Below are 24846 nucleotides of genomic sequence, written 5' to 3'. Positions count from 1 at the left end.
AATCTTCCTGATAGTTTGAACTGTATGATAAAGGAAGCAGGAACTTGCATTCACTCCATGATTTATTCTCTACCATCCTGGTTCTTTTATTTTGGGAACAGGCTGAAACTCAGCCATCTGCTGCCAATCATCTACTGCTTTCTTGCCCTGACATTGAACAAGACAGCTCTTCTCTTCATTTAAATGAAAGCACATGGGTGCTGGACAAAACAAGGCTGACCCAGCATAAAGAACCTTCATTACAGAATCTGAGATCTAACAAGGCAGGAACTCTCAGCTCCTCAGTTTCAAAGTTATAGGTTGGACTTGATGGTATCAAAGGTCTTTTCCAACCTAGTTATTTCTGTGAAATATAAATCTCACCTCTAAAGCCAGACTGCCTTCAGAAGCTCCAAGAAACCAACAGTATTTCCCACTCAAGGAACTTGTGTAGGACAAGGAATAGTTGCACATCTATTTGAAGCACCACCAAAGAGCTGATGTATAATTCAGATTTAACACCACCAAGATCAAGATCCAAGGCCTGGGTCATTCTATAAACTAAATCCCACATGAACAGAAAGAGCTTTCCAGCCAGCCTGTGAGATGTCCCTGCCTAGTTTTATAGGGACTAACAAGGTATTTTTTGGAAAAGAGTGGAGGTGCCTATGGAATCAGAGGTGGTAAGATCAATCAGCAGGCACCTATCACACTACAGAATCAGTACAAGGACAGAAAACAACCACCAACTGTTCTTTCAGTTCTCTGGAAATTTGCTCCCAGAAAGAACAGAATAAAACATTAAGCTGAGTAGAAAATAAAGTAAAATCTTTGTCTTTTGTAGCTCTGACAGTGTGACAGCACAAGAAGAAAGTTTATGACGGGAATGTGTGGTAGAAAGTAGTGTTAATACAATTAACAGAGTCAATTTCTAGCAAAAATCAAATCCCACTGTAAGTTATCTTCTCTCCCTACAGTTCCTCCTCCACAGAAGTTATCTGATCCTGCTTTAAAGTGGCCCAGTGATGAGGTTTGCATTGATCTCCCTGCAAGGCTGTCCAAAAGAGACTCCAGATGAGACTCTCCCTCCCAGCCCAACACAGCCCCACCTCTCCTGCCAGCTCTGATGGCATTTGTCCCCCAGCCACCCCAGCAGTGTGCAGGACCTGGGCTGGGTGTCAGGGCCCACAGTACCTTGTGCCAGCAACTGCCCCATCGTTCTTGCCCAGGGGCTCGTCCAGCTCCACTCCACACCACTCTCCCTTGGCGAAGTCCGTCTCTCCCACGTAGCGCACCACGCCCGTCTTGGTGCCCCCGACCTGGCAGAGACAAATGCTGAGGGTTAGAGATGCACTGGCACAAGGGGACTGAAGCTGGGACAGGTATTTAGAGAGGGGAGGCAAGAAATCTGTATTTTCTGTTTCAGTTCTCACATCAAGCTCTCCCAGCACTAAAGTTGTCTTTCCAATAAATACAAAGTGATTTTGGGGCTGCCTGCCTGGAAGGTATCAGAGCAAATGTAATGAAAACATATTTCAAGGTGTCAACTAATTGCACCAAGTGACTGGTGAGGCCACAAAGGAGTTTAAGCCCTGCAGGCACAGCTCAGACCTGGAGAGCCATGACTGCACTGCCAGGTTTTCAGCCCTGTGCTCATTCAGCCAACAGTTCTGGGCAATGCTGGGACATGACAGCAAGAGAAAGGAAATGCCAGGAAAGCATTCCTTGCTCCTCAGCTTGCTCCCAGGATGAAGAAACTGCCCAAAATAGAGCTGTTCCACTTTTATCTGCACTTCCTACAGCAATTCACAGTGCTGACAAACTGCATGGGAGTGGGGCTCAGCTCACTGCCAGGCATCCTCCAGCACAGCTTTCTTCCCCCACCATGGAGAACAAGAATAAATCCCACCTTTTTCTCCTGAATTTACACTTAAAGTTCTCCAAGTTTGCAGCTTACTGAGGAGGCTCAAGGAGGGAAGTCAGGAACCTTGGGAGCTGTTTTGATTATTGCTCCAAGAGTTTGTGGCACTGAGCAGCAGCTGCCTCTGCACTAAACACTCCCACTCAGACACTTGGGCTGAGAAAAAGGAAAGAAGGAAAGTGGTTCTAAAGGTTCATACTTCAAGTAAATCAGCATATGATCCAAGCCTTTTTAGCCTCTCTCTGCTAATGACTAAATTCAAGGAAGAAAGCTTAAACCTAAGTTTAAAATTAAATTGGCAGTTTCATCCTGCAGTTATTAATTTTCTTAATATTAAGCTGAATATAAAAAGGTATCAACAGAGAATTATTTTCCTACAGAAAACAGTGACAGCCCAATGCAGAAATATCTGTGTTTGTGTATTCCAGGGTGGGAATGTTAGATTTACCAATTCTAAATCCCTAAAAAAAATTGCTTATGCAAAGGAAAAAAGAGTTTCCCAGACTAAAAATAACTGCACCTTTATGGACTAAACAGCACAGTTCTGAACTCTGGGTCCTACCTCAAGTCCTGGGAGGCTGCAGCACACAGCTTGAGTTAGTCCTCTGGAATTTCTCTCACTAGGGATTCAAAGCACTGCTGCTTATGGAAGAAAATCTTTGGGGATGTTCTCTTTGCTACAGGATAGAGTAAAATATTTGCCAGCAGGAAAAGGATCATAAGAAAACTTTCTGGTTCTACACTGTGCCCAGGAGTAAAAGGACAATTCAATTTCAGTATTAGGCACTTGGCAAGTTACTGATTTGAACAGCTGCAGTGAATTCTTCACCTAACACTCACAGTTAAATGCCAGTCCCTATTTTGATTGATTTGAGTTTATACAAATTTAGCCTCTTAATATTAATGCAATAATTTAATGCCACTCTAATACATTTCTTTAGCTGCAAGTTGAACTCAATATAAGTGTAATTAATCTTAATGTCATTCATAGGAACTTACCATTGCTGATGTGCCCTCCCAATTTTATTTTTATTGCTTTAATTCCAGGTGTTGAGTCAGATATTTACCAAGCCATATGACCCTGACAGAGTCTCATGCAAGCCTTAAAAAACCAAAGAGCTCCTTCCATCAGTGAGACCATGGCATCCTACTGCAGGGTCCCACTCTTCCAGCCACACACAGGAGCCCTCAGTTCTGTACACATCACTGTTTATGGGTATTTTATATTTGAGAAAGCTGTTTTCAGCCAAAAGCCCCATGCCAGAGAGGACTCTAAGAGCAGTCCAAAACTCCCCAGAACAGCCACATGATTCCCTCCTTCCAGAGCAGTGTGTTCTGCTTTCCCTTTCCATTATTCTCCACCCTCTGTGTGTGTTTTCCTCTCTGTAAAACACACCCTGCCATTCAGCATCGTGCTCTCCCCCAAGCCCAGGCTGGCACATCTGCTCTCCAAGAGCCTGGGCTCCCCCAGGGCAGTCAGGAGCCAAGGTCAGCCTCTCACATCTGCATGCCAGTGCTTGAGCCTCTTGCTGAATTTCCCATCTTTTGGCAGCCATGCAAAAACTCTGATGGATGGAGGGCCCAGAAAAATCCACCCATCTCAGACATGCAGATTTGTTCAGCTAATGCTGCTAAAATAAATAATGCTTTGAAGAAGCCAGTCAGCAGGTTGTGCTGTGTGTGAAATGGTCTCATCAGAACAGAATGTTTGGTTCTATCAGACCCTTCAATAAATCAGAGGTATCACCTTGGGAGAGGACACAGGGCAGACAGCCCAGCCCAGACATGTCACAGCTTTTAGAGCTGACAAGGTTCACTCAAAAAATGAACAAAACTCCCAGAGCTTTTCTGAGAAGCCTTTAATAGTTACCTTACCAAAATTATTGCTGAGATTATTCATGCCCAAGAGAATGGAATTTTACCAAATATAAAGTGTTATTGCTTTTATAGTTGTTTTGGGAAAATCAACAACAAAAACCAAGTATAAAACAGCTAAAAAGAGCTTTTTCTGGAAGTTCCAAAAAATGGAAACTATATTGACACAGTGATACTAGATTTTTTGTTTTGGAGATTATTTTGACCAGTGTAACACTCCAAGTTTCTCCACTTCAGGTAAAAACATTCATGGTTAAGTTTAAACAAGCTTGTGGTAGCCCTTCCTCTTTAGCAGCCTCTCAGGCACACACCTTGGAGCTCCTGGAACATTCAGCTCCAGGCTGAAGGTCTCTGCCCCCTTTTTCATGCCTTAAAACAAAGACTGTCTTGCTGACTGGTCCTTTCCCCAATGAAACATCCCCAGTAGTTTCAAGGGACAGTCCTGGGCTCTACCTTCCAGCAAAATGAAGGCCAGGATATTGAGCAGGTCTGTGTCTGCTGCACAGTCAGAGCAGCACCATGCAGTCATGGAAGGACATCCACACCTTCCCTGCTAATTGTAGTATCACATTTTACTGTGCTTTTCCCAACAAAATGACAAAATGGGATCCAGACCAGTATCCCAGGGCTGGAAAGACAATGATGCTAACCCTTCCTGACACTGTCTCCAACAGAGCTAACATCTCATTTAAACTATTTACCAAACTAGCAGCAGGACAGATCTCAGCCTGGCTGCTGTGAGCAGTGCCCCTCCAGCCTGTGTTTGCTCTCTGCTCCTCATGGCCCTGCTCATCCCACAGTAGTTTCCTGCTCCAAGCAAGAACCCCTTGGGAGCTTCCCTCACCCCATGGCCTGTGGGCATTGCTCTGCTTACTACACACTCCCATACTGCTCAGGAAGAAGAGAAAAATAAAATTCTCTGTTCCTTTCAGGCCAACAGGGACTGTCCCCAAACATGTCACACACATTCAGGGGTCAGCAATGGCTGAGGCACCTGCCTGATCACATTCCATGCAGAAATCCAGAGGCAGCACTGTCCTTTCTGTTTAACATTCTAATTTACCCATTTAAATTGATTTTCAAAGCATTTCCACAAGACAGGGCTGCTGACCAGAGGGTGGAGGTGGGAACATCAGCTGCCCATCACACTCTGGTGTGCCTGCTCTGCAGAGCTCCTGGGTCCCAGAGAGCCCTGAGACTGTCCTGCTGCTCCCCTGTGGGAAGAGGAAGGAAGGGGGCAGGGGAAAAGAGCACACACAGGACACTTGCTTCACATTCTAAAGATCTTCAAGTACTTTTTGTGTGCAGCACATCAGCTTATCCCACTCTGTTATGGGATGATGCCAACAAGAACTTGGTCACCACCTTTACTGGACAAGTGTGGCTTGCTCTGGTTTGAGCTGTACCTGCAGGCTCTATCCAGCCTGTAAACTGGAGCAACCATCCTTTCCCCTGGGGATAAATGGCTGGCTTTATTTCCCCCTCCCCATACTCATCCACCCACTGAAGGATTCTATTTCCACCCAAGCTGAGAGAGGCAGGAGCTGTATTTTCCCATCATACACAGTTTAGCTCTTCCAAGCATTGAAAATCACTGTGCAATAACACTGATTTACAGAGGGTGCTTTTGGCAAAGGCACAGGCTGTGGGTCCAGCTACTAAGATAACCTGAAATAATGACCTGTAAATGCAGGGGGGTAAATGTGTGAACCCATGGGAGATGTGGCCATCACACACTGGGGCTGTGACCCAGCTACAGCCAGTGCAGCAGCTGGAGGAAGGTGGAGAACTGGCTTGTGGTCAGGTTTATCTGTAAATACAACTTACCTGCATGTGCCATCTGGCCATCAGCAGCTTTATCTGATCAGATAAACACCATGTCACCTGAGAATGCCAGAACTGGCTTTTAGGGTAAGAGGAGAAACAGCCAGCCTGTAATTACAGGCCAGCCCTCTGTATGTGAAGCTACAGGAATTTTTATAGTTTCTCTTCATCCAACCACTTATCTTTGTGCCTCCATCCCCACAGCACAAGTCAGCATTGCACAGCAATGAGTCTGACAGCACTGCTGATGCAAGACATTTCTGTGCATTTATCTGTCAGGCACCAGAGAGAAAATAATATCCTAGGGAGGTGGTGCAAGAGGAAAGCCTGGAATTCCAGCATCCCTCCTGGGGCTGCCTCAGGTACCAAGTCTGCCCTGTCAGTAACACAGTTTGTTCCACCACAGCCCACTTCCAGCTCCACTGAACTGCAGATACTGCACCCAGCAGACAAGGGCCAGGCAGTCTCAGCCCAAATGAATGGTTAGGAGGGTGTGCACAAAGAGCCTCTAAGGGCTCATGTGGCAGCAGGGCAGGGCACTTGCTTTGGGCTATTTATTTCCCTCTTTATTTCACTGCACAGAAACAGGATGGTTTCTATGAAACCATCTTCTATTCCATAAAAATGGAATCTTGTTCCATCCCCTGCCATGGGCTGGGACACCTTCCACTACTCCAGGTTGCTCCAAGCCCCATGCAACCTTGCCCTGAACACTGCCAGGGATGGGGCAGCCACAACTTTTCTGGACAACATGTGCCAGGGCCTCAAGAATATTTCCTGATATCAAATCTAACCCTACTGTGTCAGTTTGAAGCCATTGCCCCTTATCCTGACACTACACACTCCTGTAAAAAGCCCCTTTCAATATTATATAGACATTATTAGATAACAATATTATATAGAGGAAAGAGCTCTGACTAGGAGTCACTGAAACAGCTCAGGGGCTCTGGCAGCAGAGCAGGAGCTGCCTCTGCCCAAGGACAGGGCTCAGGCTGCAGGGAGCTTCTCAGGAAATTACTCCTCACTCAGGAGTTCAGTGCTTTCTGCAGCTCAGGGCTGTGGCAGGGACATGGGGAATACTGAAGAGAGAACTTGATTAGTTTAATTATGAGTGCCTTCCATCATCTGCCAGGGGCTGCAACACACTGCAGGCAAAGTTCTCAGCAGGCAGACAAGGTGATGAGAGCCACAGGCTCAGGGGAAGGCCAGGGAGCATTTCCAGCAGCCCTGCCCAGCTCAAGGGCTGCTGCATGAGACTCCCTGAGAGTGCTGCTGGCCCCTTTGAACATCTGCCAGTTCCAGCAAAGTCACAAAGCTGGAACCCATCCTGGTGTCTGGGGAAACACCCCTCAGCACCTGAGGCAGCCCCTGGATATACCTGGCCCTTAAAAAGTCCTGGTTGTTACTCCATTTCAATGCTGAAGTGCACAATCCCAGTTAGGAAATACAAGCATGGCTGAAGGGCAGAATACCTATTCTGAGAGGAATTTTTTTGTTTAAATTATTTTTTTATTTAGGCTGACATATAATAAAACCACCTATTTTCCTCAGTTCTTCAGAAAGCAATGGCATCTAAGGGGAAATGAGTTCAGCTGCTAAGAAGGCCTCTCCACAAAGAATGCAAAATACATTTTCTTAGGCAAAAAACCAAGCAGAAATTCCTCCCAGGCAGAAAATGCTCCAGTGCTCTGTTTCCATCCCTTCTTTCCCTGCAGAAAGGCAATAAGCCAGCCTCACATTAACAGAACTTCAGCAATTATCCCATTCTGGGAACTCCACTGTCACTAAAGCAAAGGTTAATTGCCCCACATTTATTTGCCAGACTTCAAGAGATGAGTTCTACAATATTAGGGTGGATTTTTCATCTCTTTAATGCAATTTTTACATCTCTGGGAAACAGCCTGAGTGCCAAAGGCAAATATTATCCAACTCCTCTAATGGAAAGCTTCTAATGGAAAGCTGAAAGTCACTTTCTGCAACTGCTGGAGAGTCAGAAAGGGTTTCACAACAAAGTAACTGAAAAGCAAAAATGTCTTCAAGCTATAATGGACTTTATTGAAGTTAAAGAAAGGCACCATCAGGAAATGGCCAGACTCAGAGAACCAGGTGTCCTGACAACCTGGAAGGGTCCCCTGCAACCCTGTGCTCCATCACCACTAAAAAAAAAACAAAAAAACATCCTCTGTCATCTGAAAAGCCTTTGGTGGATCCCATACATCTAAAAGCCACTCTCAAATAGAAATACACTCTTTGAGAACAGCAAACATTAAGAGTAATAAAGACAACTAAAACTGTACCAGCCCATAGAAGATGAGCAAAGATTTGCTCAAGGAATTTGAGGGAACTCAGGGTAATTCAGAATTATTGTTTATGTATTCTAATACCCAACATGATGAACTGACACCTCCCATAAGCAAAATAAAAGCTGCCAAGCCAAGCACATGTGAATGAACCATAACAGCAAATTATTTCTTCTTGTGATTATCTGTTCTTTTCCTGGATCTCTATGACTGTGTGCAAACAATTCCTGATGTTCTGTAAGCTGAGCATTCCTGCTAGAACCAGAGAGAGACTAAGCTTAACCCAGGCTCACTCTTTTGGAGCTATTTATTACACTAACAAGTCACAAACTTTATCTAATAACATGAGGTGGATAAATTAGCAGGCAGGGAGGACAGGCTTTTAAGGAATTCACCCTCATTAAAACAAATTAAAAACCCAAACCATTCCCAAAACACAACTCAACAGAAGGCTGGGGAGAGATGCTCCCAGGCTGTATGCTGTGGCTATGCCAAAATTCACTCCACTGAGGTGAGCAGAGTGCTCAGGGAACAGGTCCTGTCTCAGAGAACTTAGGGTCAGGAGAAGAAAGGAGTAAAACAAGTCTGGAGAACATTCCATTGCCTGCCTGGTTCAGCAAGAACAGAGCCAGGTTTACCATAGATTTTATATTTTACAGTTTGCCTTCTAATGACTGCTGCTTCTAAAATCATAAGTTGTCACCTGGACACTCCATGCAAGAGGGAAAGCAGAAAATGGGAGCAAATAAACTCATCCAAAGAGCACAGACCCTCAGGTTCATTTCTCCCTGCTGTAACACACCAAGATGAGGCAAACAGAGAATGGTGCTGCCCCCTCTCCCTGCCCACCCTGTCCTGGGACTGCAGGGACAGCAGCAGCTCTGCTGCCAGCAGGGATGGGGATGAGAGGCCAGCTCTGCTGAAATCAGGAAGCAGACAGACCTTTGAGCAAGTGTCAGCTCCTGTTCACATTTTGGGGAAAATCTGAGAAAATAAAACTCTCTCAACTTTACAGACCTACATATTCAGACTAGGTTTGCTGAGCATCATCCAATGAGCACAAGCAGAACCAATCTTCACTTTCCCTCCTCTGAAAATAACCAACTTTACATTGTTTATATTTTATATAACTAAAATAAAAACTATTGGACAACACAACAATAGTCCCAAAAGGACATTTGAGACTGGCTCTGACAGTCCCTGCACACACTCCTGATTCACACTGACTGTGGAGCCAGTTCTACCAAACACCTGCCACTGAACAGATGTCAGTCTGTCTGCCCTCCCCACAACCTCTGCTGTACTGGAACCAGGTGCAAATGAAGGTATCCAGGAGCACATGGATAAATGGGATTCACATTATCCAGGATGTGCAAAGACTGATCCCTCTGCAACCTGTCACAGCTGTTGGTCAGAGCCACATTTACCTTTTAGATCCACAGATATTACTACAGATCTGCCCAAATGCTTGGTTCTTTCAATATCTGGTATCACACTATGTATCACACACACTAACAAAACTAAACTCTCTTACAGAGCTGCAGGACAGAACCCAGTCCTCCTGTCTTTGATATCATTCTTCTCCATCTCCTTTGCTACAACACAAATTACAAACTTGGTGGCAAACTTCCAGTAACCCATTCCTAGTACAAGTGTGGCATTTTGGCTTAGTCATCAGGTAGTTTATTCCAAATAATGAAAATAACAACAGAAATCAGATGTGTATAACTCATCCATCACAACCTCTCCCAAAGTCCTGCCATTTTCTAAAAACTGCTGGAAGTTCCTCTCTGTACAGGAAAGGGGTTTGTGTCACATCTGACATAAGAAAACTGAACAACCAGAAAGAGTGACAAGCTGGAGAGATTCTTGCAAGTCCTTTCAGATTATGTACAGCAACATGCAACAAGACACTGCTGCAAATTCCTTGAAAGCCCAAATAACACATTCCATTATGGAGTACCATGAGATTAGAACATAATAAATGATTGTGCTTCTATTTCCCTCATATTTCAGTTGCTGTCTCTCTGACATTTTTTTAACAGTTCAGGACTTGTCCTGAATACAAGAATTATTTTGGAACACATGCACCAGTGTGAAAGAAACACTTTCAGAAGAAGCAGCATCCCAAATAACAGTGTAGATGTTTGATGCCTGCTTGGCCCAGGCATCTCCCAGGACCTCACTCCATCCCACACCTCAGCACCAACCCTGTCCTCCTTTCATCTCATTCTGAAGCTGACCAGGAACACTCAGCAGGGGGACAAATCTTTGTCCTTTGCCATTCCAGGGTGTATTGAGGTGCAATACAGGATGTGGCCAGAAATGTGAATTCTGTCCCCATCTGCTGCAGCCAGGTGGGGCAGTGCCCCTGATCTCCTGGCACACATTATCTGCTCATGGGCCATCTTTAAACCAGCTGGGCAATCATCTTTATCTTCCCACAGCCCATCCTCCCTCCAGGAGATATCTGCTGCTGGCCCATTGAGTCCCAGGGCATGACTGATAAAATTCCATCATCCCACTGGGAGATGCTCCAGCCAGGGGAGCAGCCAAGCCTTTCCTACCCAGATAAAAACTGAGATTTTGGACACCAAGGGACCTTCTTCCCACTGGATTCCAGAGGAAAGCCAGACCTTTCCACATCATCCCTGCACCTTCAGAGGAAACTGCACCTTCTCCAGGAGCACTGCTCCAGCTGAACCACATCTGCCCCTGCAGGAGGATGCAGCCACCATTGAATGGGACTGTGCCAACACCCTGACTGACTGACGGGTGTCAGCTTGGATTCTGACTCTGGCAGGGTTTGGGATTGTTCTTTGTAATACTGCATTTCTATTTTAATTTTCCTAGTAAAGAACTGTTATTCCTAATTCCCATATCTTTGCCTGAGAACCCCTTAATTTCAAAATTATAATAATAATTTGGAGGGAGGGGGTTTACATTCTCCATTTCAAAGAGAAACTCCTGCCTTTACTGGCAGACACCTCTCCCTCAGGATGCACTCACCAGCACTCGATCCCCCAGCCGTAAGTCCTTCTCCCCTTTCTTCACGGAGCCGCTGTCCGAGAGGTTGGAGCCGGACTCGTTGCCGGTTTTCATGGCGCTGTTGAGGACGCTCTCCCGCAGCGGGATCACGCGGCTGGACAGGGGCGGCGTGGCCGTCCCCGAGTGCAGGGACAAGTTCTGGGCCGTCAGCGAGTCCACGGAGGGCGCGTCGCTGCCCGAGCCCTCGGCCAGCGGCTGCCGCGTCAGCTTGGACGGCCGTGTGAAGATGCCCTGCAGCGGCTGGCACTCGAAGTAGCGCACTCCTCCCACCGAGCCGTCATTCTTACCCACCGGCTCGTCCAGAACCACCCCAGCCCACTGGCCCGGGGCAAACTGCGTCTCCCCGAGGTACTGGATCACTCCTGGCTTCACGCCGTTCACCCAGACGCGCTCGCCCAGCACGAAGTCTCCCAGGAAATCGTCGCCCACCTCGGCGACCTTCGAGCCCGACTTCTCGGCGCTGGCGGCGGATGTGGCACCCTGCTTGTGTAAAGGTGAGCCTGTGAATCAAGGAAAAACAGGGTTTGGGTATAAGGAGGAATCCTAGAAGGAAGCCGAAACACCAGGAAAAGGTGTTTACAGAAAGGAAACGTGGGACAACAACTCAGCTTGCAGGTGTACACCCTGTGAAGATTAAACCTCAGTGACTCCATTACTCACCTTCCTTGGTGGGAAAGCATCTGCACAGGATCTCCATCTGCTGCCCCACACAGGTCCCACACAGAACATAAAGAAATGACCCTATATCTTCATCTCCTGTACAATACCTCAGCCCCCTCACAGCCCCAGTGGAGCTACACTAGTGTGGATAAGCTCAACAGCACAGGAGTGTTGGTAAGTGCTTAAGGACCAAAGAGAGCCCAATGAACTGCTGCTTTGCAGAAAGAAGCCAAAGACATCCTTTTACCCAAAAAAATAATTTTTATTTTTTTTTTTTTTTTAAGTGTGAGGCACTGATGTTTTAGTACTTGGCACTATGAGAACCCCATTCAGTGTCCCACCAATGGTACTAAGAGCTCCTGTGGGAACACACAGCAGCATCCACAAATTCCCCATTTTTCCCAGCTGCTACTGCACCCTTTGCTGGAGCAAATGTTGCAGCAAGCAGACACCTGAGCTGTGTTCAGTGTGGGACTGCTGCCAACACCCTGACTGACTGATGGGTGTCAGCTTGGATTCTGACTCTGGCAGTGTTTTGGGATTGTTCTTTGTAATACTGCATTTCTATTTTAATTTTCCTGGTAAAGAACTGTTATTCCTAATTCCCATATCTTTGCCTGAGAGTCCCTTAATTTCAAAATTATAGTAATTTGGAGGGAGGGGGTTTACATTCTCCATTTCAAAGAGAAGCTCCTGCCTTTACTGGCAGACACCTGTCTTTAAACAGGAAGCATCTACAGACCTTCATGCTCAGCTCTCCAGGGCCACACAATGTGCATGGAACTCAATACAACTGGCAATAAAGAGTGCCCTTTTCCCAGCATCAGCCTTTCAGCAATTCTCTGCTGCCTGGGGAAGCAATACCTCAGGTGATGCTGGTATTCACTGCTCTGCTCACACTGTCCAGCTGAGCCAAACTCTCCATAATACAAAAGGAGACCCTTAAACACATGACAGGTGCCTGAATGGGAACAGAGTCAACCCAAGAAAACAAGACAGCAGTGACCCAAGTCTTGCTGACCCCATTCTCAAACCCTCCTGTCACAAACTTTGTGCTTTCAGCCTGGGTCCAGGCAACAAATGACAAGGACACGTGAACTTCATTAAAACTCTGAGGGTTAAAGCAGAAGGTTGAATAAAGCCCTAAAAGAAACCACAACAGAAACTGAGGAAATCAGCTTGCAAAGTAAGATCCAGCAGGTCACATCCATGGACCTTCAGCCATCCTCAGCTGCCATTAGCCCTGATGTCCCAAGTGTGGTTCTCCAACACAGCTGGTGTAGGGGTGTTTGCAGGAGACTTGGTCCCAAATATCCTGTGCTCAATGGACTTCCAGCTGAAGTTTCTGGCAGCTATCAACCAGAAAAGTCTACAGGAAAAAATTTTTATTTGCTACCAGAGAAGCTGACAGAGGACACCCTGAGCAGCTGCAGGGACAAGCCAAACTTGAGTGCTTATGTGTAATGAACTGTGAAAGTTGCTCAGCCTCAGCCATCACTGCAGCTCAGTCTGCAACACTTCTACAGCTCTTCCACAAGTAATGGGCCTGACAGATCAGGCTCAGCTCCTAGAAAGAGGGAAAACATAAAAGCAAGATACTTCAAAGCTTTGCTAGAGGTCTAGGGAAGAAGAAAGAAAAGAGCACCAATAGCATAAAGAACTTAATTTCTGCTGAATCATCTGTTACAGGGATCAATTTTGATATTTTGGGTCTTATTAGACTTCAGAGTCAACACTTGACAATTTCTATGGCCACCAGTTTTGGGCCCCCTCTGCCTGGTCTGAACCTTATCTGAACAAGAAGAGAGCAGCAATTAAGGTGTGATTGTACAAACTCCTCTCATGAACAGAAATATCTCCAGCCAACTCACTGGGCTGGAGCTGGAACAACTCTTGAGAAGATCAGCCAAAGGGGACATGAAAAACACATGGGGAATGCTCAAGAAAATCCCATGCTGGGCACAGGAAGGACAGTAAATACTGTCCCTAGCTGAAAATTCCCAACTGAAAATGTTGGTGGCAACAGAGACCATGGAGCTCCCAGCAGAGCTCAGTCAGCCCCAGGGAGAACCTTCTCCTGGCTGCTGGACCCTGCCTTGAAGGCTTTCTCAACCTTATGTGTTCATCAAGAAGTTTGGAGGCTTTTGGGCAAATTTCTGGCTTGTGTCACTCTCAATTCTATAGGACAGTACACCAAGATGAGCTCCATCAGATGGACAACACTACATCCAAGAACCAGTTTCACCTTAAAAAAATTAAACCCAAAGACTATAAGGATGCTTCGAGCTTCTGATCTTTACAAAAGACTTTAAATAAAAAGAAGTGTGAAGGAAACAGTGTTCCATCCATCTGAAGTATAAAAACAATCATAGGCAGAAAATAAGGCCACTGCTGTCATTTCAATGCTTAATAGTACAAGACAGTAAAGCAGTCAGATAAGGAAGTTACATTTTAAGAAGATAAAGAAGTTAAAGAACCAAAGCTGGCTACAGGGGTTTATCACCAACAAGGTCTGTGATAGGTAGGAGAATAAATTAAATTAGAAACACAACTTACACCCTGGTTTCATGCAGAGCACCCTAACACACGAAGATCTGACACTGACATGTTTGAGCACATGTATGCACAGTGTCAAGAACAACCAAACTCAACCTACTGCACAGGGAACTATAAGCACATAAAATTTGGGGGATTCTGCTACTTGAGAAGAGATCAAAACTGTTTTTCCAGTCTTATTGGAGCCTCAGTTTCAGCACAGCTCTCAGTTTTGGGTGTTAGGTAATGGTTAAGATACAGGTCACATTAACTCTCCCAAGCACCTCTGCAATGTGGCTGGACCCTTCAGCAGCAAAGCTCAAGCAAAGAAAGGCAGGAAGGCTGCCCAAGGCTGAACAAACATTACAGCAGGATTTCAAACTGCATTAGGACTCACTGCATTTCACTGCAAGAGCAAACAACTTCAAAACTGACTTAGACCAGGAAAAAATAAATAACAGTTCACTGGATTCCTGGTGCAACACTGTCTGCCCCCAAAAGCCACAATTTTAATGCAACTTTACACACTCTTGCTCTCTGCCTGTCTGATAGGCAGGTATGCTGAACTACAGTAATTACATCTCAGGAAAATCTCATCCCAGGCTCCTCAGCAGTGCAGGCAGAAGCATCATTATTCTTGAGCATGAGGTGAATTATTCAAAATACAGGATGTAAATAAGGAACTGCCTGAAGCTTCACCTTGTTTATTATGGCCACAATGTAGAAATTTGTGTTTTACATGGCTTTCATTACCCACACATGAAATAATAACCACAGAGCAGCTAATGGGCTTTTGTGCAGCAGGTTTTCAGAGAAGCCAAGAGTAACCATGATCAAGTTGAACTCACTTCTCTTGGCTTTTACCAAACCATTAACCAGATGGTCAGCAGCAACCAGAGCAGTCCAGGCACACTAAGCTCTGATCCTGCTATCTGTCACCAGCCCCTCAGAAAGCAAATGGCAGCAATGAGTAACTTGACTTCACCCCCATGAGTGTCTTAGGATAGCCCAAAGAGTGAGAGCAGCTGATGGCACTGCCCTCAGAGACCTGACACTGGCACTGCCACTCTCCAAGCACCTCCTACAGCTGAAGGAAAGCCACCCAAGAGGATTACCACCACAGATCTCTGAGCTTTTCCAGCCTACAGGCACCTGAGGAGTTGGTCTGTTGGTCTGAGTCACTTGGATTTGCTGTTTTGAAGAAGGAAAGTCTTCTTGCTCTAGTCAGACTCCCCAGAAAAATGTCAAGTTCCAAAAATCTCACTAAGAAAAAACTTCCAAGAAACAGCAAAACAAAGCAAAACAAGATCTCAGGTAGGAAACTGAGAAGAGTTATGCAAGAGAAACACTCCAAACAGAACCAACTGGGTACACTGTACCCTGGCAGTACCTGCACAGAACACTCTGCAGGTCACTGTCAGCCTCTAACTCACCTGCAGGCCAGGGATGAGGAAGCTCTTGCTGCTTGATCCAAGAGGCTCTGCCTGTGCTGCTCTGCCCAGCACAGACCCCACTGCAGTCAGGACTCTGACAGCAGCCACTGCCTCCCCCTCTCAGTGGGACCAGGCTCCAAGACACAACAAGCAGGGAGCAGGATCTGCTCCACTCAGGCTTCCCAACTTCACAATCCTATTGTGTTCATTAGCTGGCTCATTCTTTCTGGATTAAATGGGCTTCCTGTAGGTCACAGCTTCCAGGGCTGAGCAACAACTCATAAACTGGAGTCACACAGAGCATCCAGCACATCTTACCCAGCTCCAAATCTCTGCTTTCCCTTTGGCCTTCACAAAGCCTCACATCAGCCACCACTGTGGCAAACCTGGTGCTTAGAGCTCTTTCTGCAAACTCACCCCATCACTTTTAGGGACCCACACTGACCAATTCCTGCCAGCCAAGAGCTGGAGAGGTTAAAAGTTTAACTGAAGTTTCAGCCTGTTCACAGGCTCTTGTTACCATGTCAATGAAATCCATGTGTCCAAAATCCCTTGAAGCACAGGGGTTTCTGCAAAAAGGGCATGGATCCTTCCAGCTCTCAGAAACTGCTGCAGAAAGGAGTGAACAGAAGCTTTGTGTGGCACAGAAGCAAGAAAACCTCCCTCAAGAAAGCTCTGGCAGCTGAAGAGGGAGGAAGGGGCACTTGCTCTGCAGCATCCCTGACACCAGCTCAGCCTTGAGCTGTGCTAAAGTGCAGACCTGAACCCATCCACCCCTCACTGCCCCCACACCTCCTGACCTCCCACAGCACTCCACCGGTCATTCCTTAACAGCAGGCAACTGAAACAAAAGGGAAAGGAAACTTGGATCTACAGGGGAGGGAGAGGAAGGGAAGAGCAGCTCGGTGTGAGAAGCAGGGCTCAGTGTATTTCCTACTCCCTGCAGAACCCTTTTGTGTCCCAGGGCACTGCCAGGCACCACAACTGCCAAAGGACTCAGAAATGCAACAGCCTCCTGTGTTGCCATGGGAATCAGGAGACAAGCAGTTAATTGATAAAATGGAGGCACACTCGATTTAAAAGAAAGAGGAAAGAAAAAAAAAACAAAACAAAAAACCCCACAAAACCACACACACACACACACAAAAAAAAACCCCAACTAACCAACAAAACAACAACCAAATAAAAAAAAAAAAAAAAGAGATTCTGCAGTAGCATCTTGTGTCAGGAAGGAGAAATAAGTATATTTACAGAAGAGCTTTACAGTGCTCCTAAAAAAGGTCTTTTTCCCTTTCTATTTTAATTTTCAGAGGTTTTTACCCTCAAGCATCTCCACATCACAAGACAGCCTGACATGCAGCAGAGCTGCCCACCCACTCCTGGCTGCATTCCCTCTCCATGGCAATCAATAATCTCCTCACCCACTACCCAGCACCAGGAGGTGCCCAGCAGAACCACAAGACTGAACTCACTCCACCTGTGGCCCCTGCTGGAGATACCACTAACCTGTGACAGGGCAGCAAGCTCTGCAGCCTGTGAGCATCTCAACCAGACTGGTTAAAAACTTTTGCTCCAGCTCTGCTCCTCCCAGCCAGGCAGGGCTTCAGGACAGTCCTGAGTCCAGGGGACTGCAATGCCCATTTGAAGCCAAGATTTTGTCTGAAAAACCCTACAGCTGGCCACAGGGGTGCCAGCTAAAAGGAAAAACATCTGCTTTTACTGCCACAGGGGCTGTGCAGGAGCCCTGGAGGAATTAGAGCAGCCTGGCTCACTGTTTGGTTCCATGCTCAGGAGGGGATGAGGGTCAGACACTATCCCTGCTCAGGGCACCAAACATCTGTGGTGGGTGACACTCTCCCATCCAACACCCACCACCTCCCTGAGAGCTGGAGGACAGCATTGTCCTTACAGCCCCAGAGCACAACCTGCTGCAGCTCCAGAGCTGCCAGCTGTGCAGGGACACAGGGATCTTCCCTTGGCAGCAGCAGCCACACAGGCACAAAGCAGCTCCTGCAGAAGGGCTGATCTGCTGCCTCACAGCACTGATGGTGAGGCCCTGCCACGTGGAATTTCTAGGTTCCCACATGGGGATTTGAGCTTCTCAAAGCAACCTGGATTACACAGACATGACACTGTTAGCAACCAAGTGAAAGCCAGCCCATTGCCACATCCAAATTCAAATTATCGAGCACAGCAATGAAGTAGCTGCTTTCTGCAAGATTTATCACAGCCCTTTCAAGGATGAGGCAGAAGCAGAGAGGGAAGGGGTGCCTGAGAGAAAAAGCAATACTTTGCAGACAATAGCCAACTGCCTGGCAGCACACTGTGGGAGGAAGGAGCCCCAGAGATTTATGGCTGACTTGGAAACAACGACTGAAAGCTCTGCAGGTTCAAAGCTGAAAAGTTGGGGCTGTGATCTGGCACAGAAGCAAACTCTGCATCTGGTACCCTGAAAATCCACAGCCCCTGCTGCTCCCAGGAATAATCCCAGTGGTGTGGATATTAAGATCTGATACAACTTCAGCATCCCTGTGTTTAGCCCCTTTGAAGAGAGGAGGCATATCCAGAAATAAAACTGCAATGAGGAGGAGGATAATAAGAATGAGAATTATGAATGAGAAGCAAAACCAAGTAAGGACCATTGCAAAGATGTCTTGCACTGAATGGAAGGAGATGCCCATTGAGACAAATATTTGCCCCCAGAGAGGCAGCTGGGAAGGGCAGTGAACCTCAAACAGACATCCCAAACAAAGGCTTTCTTATAAAGGTCTCATTCAAGATGCTGACTGGTACAAAATCTGCCCTGCCACAGACACACATTCTTGGTGCCTGCTAGAGACAGGAGGGATGGAGGAGCTGGGGGGGTTACCAGCTATGCTAGATCAAATCCAGTGTAATTCTGAAAAGAAACAAACAGCAAACTATATAATTAAGTGTGAGGATTTCCATTTTCTTTTCAAATAAACAACAGTATTCAAAGAAACATGCAAAGCAGATTGGTTTTGGCAGTACAAGGGAGGCAAGTGACTAATAGAAAATGCACAAGATTTCTTTCACTGAGGGATAATTACCTTGCAGCATATGGAGGATCTATTCATCTCAAGATTGCAGTCTTAATTTTTATGTAATTATTATTTTTAAAACCATATTCTTTCAACATTCACTTTTCAATACTCTATTTAACATTTTTCAGCCTTTAAACAGGGCCTATATATTACATCTCTGGAGAAGCACCCTCTTTTCACCAAAAAGAATGAAAACAAAAATCCCACAATTTTAACAGCTCTGCAAGTTTAACAAAGATTGGAGCACCCATATCTTCTTCCTCAGCATGTGCCACCTCTCATCTCTAGAAATAACATACAGACAAATCTGCAAAACTAGAATTTAATAAATGCCAGCTTAGTATAGTAAAGTAACCCAGGGTGCATTACAAAATAGCAGACTCCATTCTTCCTTAAATAAACAATAAAATCACTTCAACTAAAGAAAGCTTTACTCACTTTATTCACCATAAGTTATTCTGACAAGAAAACATAGTTTTCCATCCAAGCAAGCCCTTGGCTCTAAAGGCTCACTAAGTTTTGTCCCACTAGCCCCATAACCAAACTGGGTTACCTGGCACAGAGCACTGCAAGTAATGAAAGACTTAAGGGCAGAAAGGAGCTTTAGAAAGCAGCCCAGGGTCACCCATGGGATGGCCCCAGCAGGGGAGGGGGAGATACTCACAGGAGAGGCTCCTGCCAGCACAGGGAGCTCCTTCCAGCAGGGTCACACCACCCCTGGGAATGCCCAGCTCTCTGTAAAACCAGCACAAAGCTGATTCCTTGGAGCCTTTTCTTTCCACAGCAGCAGGGAGAAGCTTGAGCAGGAGCTCAGCCTGAGCCCTCCGTGCCCACAAACCCCAGCACAGCTGTCTGCCCTGGGAATCTGGGAGGCACAAGTGTGGTTTGGGGGCTACTGTGGTGCAAGTGAAGACAGCTGCTCTCAGTGAGCTGATCCAATGACAAAAAGAAAGAAAAGGAGGCAGACACAGGTCTTTAACAAGACATTTATAAACGATTTCCCAGGCAGAGCACTGGCACTGAGAGCACAACAGTCTTGGGACTGTTCTGAACTGGAGAAATTTATCTTGAGCACCAAACACTGTAAAGAGCAGCCAAGTAAAGCATAGTACTTTCCCCTTCACCAGAAGAAATAATTGAGCAGCAGGGTTTTCAAATTTCACAGCCTTCTTACATATTGGAGTTTTGCTCAGGCATCATTCCCACACAAAACCCACTTGGATGGACTCTGGGACCATTCCTGCAGCACCAACTGAGAGCAGCAGCCAGGCAGTACATTGCTCAAGCAGGTGCACACAGAAAGGCACTGACTTACTCATTCAGAAATGATAGCATTAGCTCAGTCCCAATCAAATGTTGAGTAGAAGGCACCAAAAAAAGAGCCTGGCTTTGTCCAGAGGGCAATTATTGCTTCCTGATCAGACTGGAGCCAGGTTAGGGGATCCCAGCAGCTCCCTGAACTGGGAACAAGATGTAGGAGAAGCTGTGTGTGCATAACTCAGGGTATTTACTGATGGGGCATAACCTGAGCAGCCATGCACAACAGATTGACTTAGCTCTAACAATCCATGGGAAAAAAGAGTTAAATGGCAGGAGACAGTCTAGTTTGGCTCCAGCTTTGGCACAGACTGCCTGTGGGCACAATATTTACTGCACTCTGTACAAGCATTATCTCCTCAGAGTGCTCAGTGCTGTGGCTCCCCCAGTCAGGTCAGACCAGCCCAGTGCAGCATTTCCCTGTGTGACAGGTGGTGAGCTGTGCCACTCACACCTGTGCTCCCACTGCACTTGGAGCCCTGCAGAGTTCCACACTCCCCAGCTCAGGCTTAAAGCTCCTTTATTTGGGGCATTTGTACAACTGGAAGCTGCAAGCTCAGGCAGTGAGCTCTGCTGGCACCATGGAATCTCCCCATGATAAGGGCCAGACATGCACCAACACTGCACAGCAGTCAGATCTTCCTCATTCCTACTCTCCTGGCAGATAACCACTTCTCATTTCTACCTGCTAACCTCAGAAATATTTCTTTGGTACAACCACAAGCTTTTCTGTGACTTTCCAATTTTACTTTGCTCTGCTTGCCTCTGCCAGGAGTTGGGATAATCTTCACAGCAATTGTTCTGTACAAGCTGCCAGCCTGCAGCCACAAAAGGTATTTCCTCATGCCCTGTCTGCAGCTACTCTTGAGGAGAGAGGTAGAAAAATTTTACATTTGACATGTAAGAATGAAGGAGTATTTGTTAGCTCCTTATCTGCATGCTGAGGCTGGTTTTCAGTGAGCAGTGGTGCTAAGAACAGGGTTTGAACCACTGGGATGGCACCAGCAGACAGACAAGCACTAGGCTTTCTCCCTTGTGTGTAGTTTTCCCCCTTCCTCAGTAGAAACATGAAATCAATGCAATTGCAGCATCTCTTTGAGTCATCCACCTGAAAGAAGGAGATTCCAGGGGCCACCTGCAGCACCCCAGGATCCCAGAGGAACTACAGCAGAGGTAAAGACATCACCTCATAACAGCCAAAAACCCTGGGTACAGTCCTGGGGCTGCACTGTACTGAACACAGCTCTGATTCATCACTCCATCAGCCATTTATTCCTGCAGCCATACATCCATGCACAGAGCACACAATGGACTGATTGTACACAGCCCCATGCTATGCAGAATGCAGTTTGTTGGGCTGGCTCTGCTTTGCCTAATCTAATAAAAAGGATATTTGAGAGCAGATTAACACTGAGTCATCTACTTTATTCCAAATACCTGCCATAAACAGCTAAGTATCCAATACAAAAGGCAATGAGCTGTACATGAACAGGCACGTCACCTAATTGCAGTGGATGTCTTTTCTTTCTTTTTTGAAAATAAACATGATCATGAACAGATCTGATCCTAAAATACATTGACCCCCACAGCAAGTGTTCTCAAACCCAACACATCTAAGCCTCAGAGAGCACCAGAAATGACACCTGACACCATTGCAGGAGTGATGGTGGGGAAAGTGAGCAGCCACCAGGGTGGTGGGAAACTGATGGTGTGAAGTGAGAGATCACAGATAGAGCTGGGGAGCTGATGAGCTGAGCTGCACAGGGCCCACAGACACCCTGAGCACTCACTGTGCCCCATCCCCAGTACACCTCACCAGGATCAAAGACTCACATGTGGACTGTGACTCTTTCTCATGCTGCTTCTTCAGCACTTCATCAGATTATCAGTTTTAGGCTTTTATCTTCTGAACACCCAGCCAGGATGGAGTCAGTCACTGAGGATGATACTCCCAAGCCCATTTCAGGGTTCAGAATTTTCTCAATATCATACCACCTCTACCTGAAATCCTTCTGTTCAAATCTCTATCAACCCTTCTAATTTCTGGCAAGATTTTTTTTTTTTTTATGAGAAAATATCTCCAAACAAAATATTCTGTAGAAAGTATTTCTGTGATATAAGCTATACAAAAGGCTTCTGTTATCTTCAGGGACATGAATCCTAAAGAATTGTGCAGATTTAAGTGTGAAATAAGACTAGCATGTGCAGAATAGAAACTTATAGCTCAATGATTGCACACCCTCAGCCAAATTCCAAAGGCACTAATGGTCACAGACACACTTCAGTCAATGAACAGGATGAGGGGAAGCAGAGATGGAAGCGGCTGCTCCTGTGCCAGGGCTGGGAGGACAAAAGGCCAGAAAAATCTGCTGGCCAAGATAACTTCCACTTTCACATCTGATTACAGGATGGCATGGGCAAGACTTCTTCAAGTTGTATTTTGTGTAAAACATGGGCAATACTGACCTTCCTCACAAGCTTTACAGGAGGTGGTGATGCATTCAGAGCCTTGAACAGAGAGGTTTCATATGTGCACAGGAGGCTTAAAATTACAGAAAGTGAGAATGACTTACAGCTCCTGCTTGGTAGGAATTGCTCAAGCAGGCTGGGAACACTCCTGCAGCAGAGTTAACTCTGCATAATGCTGCCCTACAACTGGAGCACTGGCAGAGCTCTGCTTCACAAATTTACTCCTGAACCTTGGTGCAGGTTCAGCTTTTAAGAGGTACTCATGGCTAAGCTCATCACTGCCTTCCTCTGAGACCATTTTAAAATCCCCATTCACAAATATTTCCTTTCTCACAAAGAATTCTGCAAACACATCCATGGAGTGAAGCACTCTGCTGCATCCTCCAGTCCAAAATCCAGATGCAGCACACAGGACACACATTTACTGTGCTGGAAAACAACATTGCCAAACACATTTTGTAGCAGAGAGACCATCAACTGTATTTTGAATAGAGCTGATGAAGTCACAGACAGCTCAATTTTGACAACTCTTATTATTTTAGAGTGATTGTTGTGATAAACAATGTTTTCTTACAGGTCTCACTCCTGCATAAAAACCAGTTTCTCTCTTTTAATTTACTTACTAGCATCTTCATTAAAAAGTAAATATCCTACTGAAATTAAAATAAATAGAGAATAATATTTGTATTCTAAATGTTTTAAGGCTTTTGTGGAGATCAAGTCACCTACTTGACTGCTTGCAAGGAAGATGCTCACATGCAAGGTCAGTGTGTGATGGTTAATTCCCACCTATGGCAAATATTATGTACCAACAGTCTGATGCTACTTTAATCCTACAGGCTTTCATCCCAAATCCAGCTATGCCAAAGGGACTCTCTCCTTTAATTTCAATGAATATTGGCCCAGGCCTTTAATGATTAATCTGCTCTTGCAGGATTAGTGCAATTGTTGGAGGCAGAACACGCAGGAGCAGATCCTGCCCCAAAGCTGCAGCCCTACTCTGATGGGCACAACCACAACCACAGTGATGCTGCTGCAGGCTCACACAGCCCAGCTGAATGGCATTCAGCTCATTATACTCCAAACTCCATAAGCTGAACATCTGTGGGAAGCAGATTTTCTTTCCCTGCTGCTCTGTGAAGAGAGAGCAGGAGGGGTGTCTGACCTCCACATGTCTTTGGTGTGTGCTCATGCCTCATCCACAATGAACGAGCTGAATATTAAGGATTAACTGCATCAAATCCTTCCAAGAGTATCTAATCATTAAGACAATTAAAATTAGACTCACAGTTATCTCTGTATGTTACCTGTAAAGCTGATTAAACTAAGATTAATTCAATGCCCTTTTTATATTGCTTGGAATGCACTGAATCACTTCTTGGGAAAGGAATGCCACCAAGGGTACTTCTTCCCTTCAGGAGGGGAGCCAGAAAGGCTGGAGGAACCACCACCTTCAAAAATCCCAGCACAAAAGGTACTTCAGAGTGCAGATGGCAGGCAGAGCAGCTCATGAAAGGCAGTGTGAGCTGAAAACAAGCCCACAACCAAGCCAGAACACTCTGGCACAGGATATGCCATGAGGATGGGAACAAATATTCAGGGTCTCATGAGAGCATCTGTGTCCATGAGCAGCTGGGTTTGTATGGAGGGACAGAACCTCCACACAGGGCACTTCAGCCAAACCTCAGCAGCAATGACCCACACAGGCTCTAAAGATCCCTCAGCAGAGCTGTTCCCATGGATGCTGAGGAGCTCCCATGGATGCTGAGGAGCTCCCATGGATGCTGAGGAGCTCCCATGGATGCTGAGGAGCTCCCATGGATGTTGAGGAGCTCCCATGGATGTTCAGCAGTTCCCATGGATGCTGAGGAGCTCCCATGGATGTTGCAGTTCCCATGGATGCTGAGGAGCTCCCATGGATGCTGAGGAGCTCCCATGGATGCTGAGGAGCTCCCATGGATGTTGCAGTTCCCACTCCCCAGCTGTACCTCAGCCCTGGATCAGTAAACCAGCAAATCTCCTTTGCAGTTTTTCCTGTCCAAAACAATCTTGTTTTCTTTCAGATACCTGTTAACTCCTTGCCTGCCTGTGCACACCTGGATCCTGCAGCTCTGCCTGCTAAGGGATGCTAATCTGCTGCCACTGCAACAGAGGCATTTCATCCTCAAACTGGCACCTCAACCACCTGATTCCCCAAGGAACTGATGACACAGAGCCATTAACACAAAGCAAGAGCTAATCAAACTTCACCAATGACATTTCCAGCAGGATCACTAATCCAACCCCAGGGCTGAAGCAGGGATTTAATTGAGGACAGCACTCAGATGGGAGCTGACAATACTGATCACTCCATGAGGCCTGATGCAAAACAGCAAAACCAAATGTTTGCTAGAAATAATAGCAGCCCCTGGCCCTGTGAT

The 24846-nt window shown here is 46.1% G+C and overlaps 1 protein-coding gene across 2 annotated transcripts in view; it reads right to left on the bottom strand.

Annotated features, from left to right (window-relative positions):
• The window catches only part of CLIP2 (CAP-Gly domain containing linker protein 2), a 73907-nt gene that overhangs the window by 29327 nt on the left and 19734 nt on the right, over positions 1 to 24846 (bottom strand). For both annotated transcript variants that reach the window (XM_056506679.1, XM_056506680.1), the window contains exons 3-4: positions 10909 to 11447; positions 1174 to 1298 (exon numbers count right to left, since the gene is read on the bottom strand). In XM_056506679.1, coding sequence (XP_056362654.1) covers positions 1174 to 1298; positions 10909 to 11447 — 664 coding nt within the window. The remainder of the gene's footprint in view (positions 1 to 1173; positions 1299 to 10908; positions 11448 to 24846) is intronic.

The sequence above is a fragment of the Oenanthe melanoleuca genome, chromosome 19 (genome assembly GCF_029582105.1).
Source record: "Oenanthe melanoleuca isolate GR-GAL-2019-014 chromosome 19, OMel1.0, whole genome shotgun sequence".
In the NCBI taxonomy this organism is placed as follows: domain Eukaryota; kingdom Metazoa; phylum Chordata; class Aves; order Passeriformes; family Muscicapidae; genus Oenanthe; species Oenanthe melanoleuca.
This window is presented reverse-complemented; position numbering and strand designations above follow the sequence as displayed.